The sequence below is a fragment of the Myzus persicae genome, unplaced genomic scaffold (assembly GCF_001856785.1).
Source record: "Myzus persicae strain clone G006 unplaced genomic scaffold, MPER_G0061.0, whole genome shotgun sequence".
In the NCBI taxonomy this organism is placed as follows: domain Eukaryota; kingdom Metazoa; phylum Arthropoda; class Insecta; order Hemiptera; family Aphididae; genus Myzus; species Myzus persicae.
Window position 1 is genome coordinate 47,421 of NW_019103999.1, and position 5,952 is coordinate 53,372.

At 31.7% G+C, this 5,952-nt stretch overlaps 1 protein-coding gene across 1 annotated transcript; it reads left to right on the forward strand.

The window, feature by feature from the left end:
* The first annotated feature begins 4,668 nt into the window (after positions 1–4,668).
* Positions 4,669–5,680, forward strand: LOC111037431. Its single transcript, XM_022320001.1, has 2 exons — positions 4,669–5,209; positions 5,281–5,680. The coding sequence occupies exons 1-2, from the start codon at positions 5,111–5,113 to the stop codon at positions 5,647–5,649; spliced, it is 468 nt and encodes a 155-aa protein (XP_022175693.1). The 5' UTR covers positions 4,669–5,110; the 3' UTR covers positions 5,650–5,680.
* The last annotated feature ends 272 nt before the right edge of the window (positions 5,681–5,952 follow it).

The following is a 5,952-nucleotide window of genomic DNA, read 5'->3' on the forward strand; positions in this document are numbered from 1 at the left end:
GTGTACTTATGTCTATAGTGCAGTATTTTATTTTATCAAAAGTCGTATTGCATAATTTAATGCAATATTTATTTGCCGATTTAGGTACACATTACACATAATAAATAATATCTTGTATACAACACTCCCTGTATTGGGAGAGTAGAATTAGAGAGTAGAGAGTTCAGTTTATAAGTTAGGTGTACATGTTATTATTTCTAAACATGTCAAAAAATGTACTTTAACAGAAGAAATAGAATATTAATAAAGATATTATATTAATATTTGTTCATATATTGACAAAGTCTAGATTACACAAAAAATAATGTTATTCCTTAACATTTTTCAAGTTAGATATATTAATGTCCAATTTTTCACAAAAATTTGACCTTACGATTAATCTACATTGCGAACCAAAAGTTGTAACGCTACTTGACACAATACTTAATATGTTGCTTTATATCTGGTATTATAATTATGCTTCACATTGGTCAATAGATGCTTATGTTTGTGTAACAATAATAACACATGAGTAAAAAATATTTTATCAAAGTAGTGTACATCAAGTTCATTAAAAATAACTAATAAGCTTAGTACTAAAGGACTTAGGTTTGCTCAATAAAAGTTTAATAATACTATTAAAGTTATTCAAGGTGTGTATTGTAAGCACAATCCCAAAACATTATTCCACGACTAACAATAGATTGCACCAAAGCAATGCAAATGATTCTCTTCATTTTTATATTTAAGTACCGTTTAACATACTTGAAAAAAATATAAAAATGTACGTAAATAAAATTGGAGATCAAATTATTAATACATGCGCTCATTTCAATTTATGATCTAATGTAATAATCAGATATTTATATTTTTCCACTTTTTCCAAAATATTACATTTTTCAATTTATGTTGTCCCCACAGCTAAAGTTACAATCATAAAGAAGTAACTTTAGCTTAAAGTTATGATTTAAAGGGTGCTCTTTAATTTTAAAAATCATATAACGTAGGATCGATTTCGATGGGAATATCATAATATTGCGCGATAAGCCGTTATGAAAATCCGTAAAAAAAATTATAATATGCCCGTCAATCGTCGATTACAATAGCATTATGTGTATAATGTATAGTATTATTAAATTATGCAAAGTTTTAATCGTGGTCTTATCGTAATTTAGACAACGCGGGACCGAAGTACAATATTTAAATAGACTGTAATCCTTCACGATGAGCGCAACACGGTCGTTTATTTTCTTTGTAACAATACAATAATTGAGGCACAACATTGGCGAATGATAAATAAAATATGACACAAAATTATTAGAAAGATCGCCGTGGGAATAATAATCGTGTTCAGCTGTCGTCTGCATCATGATATAAATAACTTTTGTAAATATAAACAACCTCTGTCGGACCCGGATTAACTATTATGTGTACCGATATTATGACCATTTGTGGAGTATTCAAGCCGATCAAATATTCCATTTTGTTGGCGATTTCGAACCAATAGTACTATAATACCTCGTGTAAACCTATGGAACATAATTGCTATTTGTTACGATCGTCGGCAGTATTATTTTTACATTTCGTTGTCGACACACACTAATCGGGAATTGATAGTGTTATAGTTTTTAAATACTTAAGGAATTCATTGTATTAATCTGATATCGTCGGGCGTGGTCCTGTACTCCTGTTGGTTCCGAATATAAAATTATAATATAAACACATGACTACCACGGTTAAAATTGTACACAATCATTGTGTATTTGGTTTTTTTTATCGCTCAAACCACGTCCGTTGACTGTAGCTGTTGTCCCAAAACGTTGGAACTATTGTCGCCAATTATAGTGGATTTTATTTGTTACAGCTTTCCAAATAAGTGTATTTCTAATATTTTCTATTGTGGAATTAATAATATTTTAGTAAAACGAAAACAAAATAATAAATAGAATTTGAAAGAGCAATAAAAAATAATAACAGCCACGCTTATCGGTAGGCGCCGATTCATACTGTACGTTTCACTGTTTGCACTACAAACCTCTTTCGCAGAAAATATGGGCTAGTAGCAGAGAGAGATAGAGTGTGAGAGAGAGAGAGAGAGAGATCCTGAGGCCAACACTATCTGAAAAAGATGCATAATATTATACGACTAAATTCGACTGTACCGGGTAATAGAAAAAGGGAGAGAGAGAGAGAGAGAGAGAGAAGTTTAACAACGGAGATAACAACTTTTTTCGTAAAAATATGTCGTCATATTTATATTTATGTTATTATGCACAGATATTCACTGTCCCTTTCTAGAAATGTCAGATGACCCAGGGCAAAGCATGAGGTATGACTGCATGAGGAGCAGTTCAAAATATTATGTTATTGTATCATAGCAATAATGTGTCTATGATTCACACCGTTTTGGGTATTATAGCATTTGGTTTGACGAGACTTTTCATCGTCGGAGTAAACGTCGACTTACTCCAAATCGGTTGTTCTTCATAAATAATATTTATGAAATTATTTACGACCATGCTTCATGAATATTCGTATGCTCGACACGCTCCAAAGCATTGTAAGTGGTCGGCCGAATGCCGAGTGCACTTGCCTATGTTTAATAACGTTATGGTTGTCGTGTAAGTCAATATTGAAGAAAACAGTCGTGACAAATCGCTCAAGATTAAGCCAACGAGATCAGTCGAGTTTAATCGCTGGCTTGTAAGTGGGGTGAACACTAAATGTGTACAAATTCGGAAAACGATCGCACAAATTCATAATAATCGCACACCTATACTAAAATATTAACAAAAAAAAAAAATGATCAAAATCGTGCGTGGGAATGCTCGGTAACGTATACGTACACTATAATTGACTAAAATACCAAATTTGCCAGTACATGAAACATTACAAAACGATAAACTAAAAAATACTTGTTGTAAATCTATATGATAGAAAATGGTGGCCAGGGTGATGATAGCGAATAATATTGTTCGTACGACGGAAATGAAATAAATCGCGAGAACTATTCGTTTGGGACTATTATCGTATGACTTTTCCGATCATTTGAATATTCGTCAAACACACAAGTCACGGGAACCCGGAATAATGTAAATCGAAATAGTCGTGCACGTTACGCGTGGCTGTGAAAAGTGCCCAAAGTTAATGTAAATTGAAACACGTGGCTGTAAAACGGCGGGCCTAAATGCCAACAATAAAATGTATATATATATATATCAACGGCAGATGCGAACAAAGCCTATTATGCATTTATACCATATATATTATAATATTATACTGTATTACACGTGCTGTGTAGTGTTCGATTTACACAGAGTCCTCACCCCCCCCCTACCCCCAAACTCGAACTATAGGTTGGACTTTTGCGAAAAACGTCTCAATTCTACTCGGCCGGAATACGTAGGTATAGGCAACCCAATTTCGCACACGTTTTTAAAAGCACGCACAAAAACATGTTTTCTCAAATGATAAATATTTAATGTGTGTGTGTGTGTGTGTGTGTGTGTGTGTGTGTGTGTGTTGCTGTAACGTACTTAATATCCATCTATGTGACGTATTATTGTATTATATGTAAATTACTCGAGTCCTATAAATCCCCTGTTATCACAAAAACACTTCGGTTGAAAATCGTACGAGCAATCGGATCAATAACAAAATAATAAATATTGTTGCCAGTACCCGGTTTATCCTATAGTTATTGCAGGAAATCAAATTAAACATAATTAAGTTGTGTGATGTTTTCCCATTATAAGCTATAATAGGGCATTAGTTTTGATCTTCAAATTACAAAGTATATTCATTCATTTGATATTTTGTATAGTATATTTATACGTTTGTATACATTTATTTATTTTTATTATCCAAGTATTTACCTGTATTTTGTTTTACTTGAAATTATTAATACAAGAATTGTTGACATTCGTATGATCGGTCCGGACAAGAAGAATAAAAATGCATTAGAAACTAGGAATATACCATGCTCGCAGAATGAGCTTTCCTAACTTGTTCGATTTATTTATATCCGTTAATTTATGTACAGGTACAAAGTATACTTACAAACTTGAAACCTCGATACACGCTGCTATATGTATAAGTTCTGTATCGGCATAATTATTTTTGTACATAACTAACACGCCACTAAATAAATGTAGTATATCGACCTTTTGAGCATACCCTGCTATTAAATTCGATTATAATTTATGATTTTAATTCCCAGAACCAAAATGTATACCACGCACTAATTAAATATTTCAATTACAATTGTACAAGTGAGCATATTAAATAGATACAACATTCTTGAATTTTCAATTTATGGACATTGGACTTAGGTACATGACAAACACATGTTATGACTGAACACTGTTGTAAGTCGCACAACAATATTGTGTATCTGTCGTTGTTGTACACTTTTGATTTTTGTCATTACATTTTATATACCTTCAAACCAAACACATTCGACAAAATAATTTCAACTACATGTGCTCATAATTACTTATTTTCGAACATAACTAAAATGTCACCAAAAATGTTAACTTTATTATTCGATAAATTTAGTAAACATTATTAAACTAATATAGTTACACCTGAATACATCTTCCTTGTATTAGAAAATATCATTGAGTATAGGAAAATGTATAATATTCGCATAGGCGGAAATGGGGGGGGGCTTGGGGGGACTTAGTCCCCCAAATATTGTAATAGCCCCCCCAAAATTTTGTCGTCTTTATGTGAAAATATATGATATATATATTTACTAATTGTACAGTACTTATTCGCGAATGTTCTCGTACGTTAGTGCTTATCGAGAACCTTCGAGAAACATTATATAATCGATAACGTCATAATATCTTTAAGATTATTCGAGAACAATCGAGAGCATTATCTCGCATCTATATATATCAGAAAAACTAAACCGTCAGTTACCAGTCCGCAGCATAGTCCCGCACGAAGTAACACGCGTCGCATTGTAAACAAGTCCGCCGCCGCCGCCGTCGCCGCTATACCTAGTGTGTTAATCTGTTTTAATAGTGGCTACTCCGTAATTATTTTATATTTTTATATCTCGTATTTTTAAAATGTTCTTTAACCGTTGGTGAGCCTTAATAATAAAATAATAATAAATAATAAAATGTCTAAAAGTACTACATATTATGATATTTTTAATGTAAATAAAAAACAAAATAATCTAACACACGAATCACCAAATGTTTTAAAAGACCATTATCAGGTATATACTATTTGAATAATATGCATGATATACATTTAAATAAATTGATTTACTCCAAAAAATATTTTCAGGACTTGTTGGACATATCTAAACAAGATTTAAGATCAGAAATGACAGTTGCCAAAAATTGTATTAAAAGTTCATGCGATAAAAATGATTTTAAACTTGAAGATATAAAAAAATATGTCTCAAAGCAAGTCTACCCAAATGTGTACAAATTGTTGCAAGTGGCGATCACTCTTCCAATTAGTTCATCAACATGTGAGCGTTCTTTTTCGGCAATGAGACGCTTAAAAACATGGTTAAGAACATCTATGCTTCAAAATCGTTTCAACACAATTTCAATACTTAATATTGAAAAGGATATTGTAAAGCATATTGACAATGACTCCATAATCAACAAATTTGCAAGAAAAAATAGAACAATTGTGTTACAATAATTTTAATAAACTTTATTCTTTTAATGGTCTTTTTTTGTTGTATTTATGTGAACTTATAGGCTGTTAAAATGCTTTCAGATTCAATTCAACAAAATATGCGACACAATGTGTTTCTTTGTTTTTCGATATCTATCAAATTATTTGAATGTAGTTTTTATTTTAGTTAAGCCCCCCCAGAAATTCTAATGGATTTCCGCCTATGAATATTCGTATATGTTGGTCCCCAAGAACAAGCCCGTAAATGAAAAACATTTCTGGAGATTCCATCATTTTTATAATAATATATAGATACTGGACACTCAT

What these genes read in the sequence shown, in the direction of transcription:
- LOC111037431 (XM_022320001.1), top strand. Translation starts at nt 5,111, where the DNA reads ATGTCTAAAAGTACTACATATTATGATATTTTTAATGTAAATAAAAAA. An exon ending in TTTTAAAAGACCATTATCAG is followed by an intron (nt 5,210 to 5,280) that starts GTATATACTATT and finishes AAATATTTTCAG; the next exon opens with GACTTGTTGGACATATCTAA.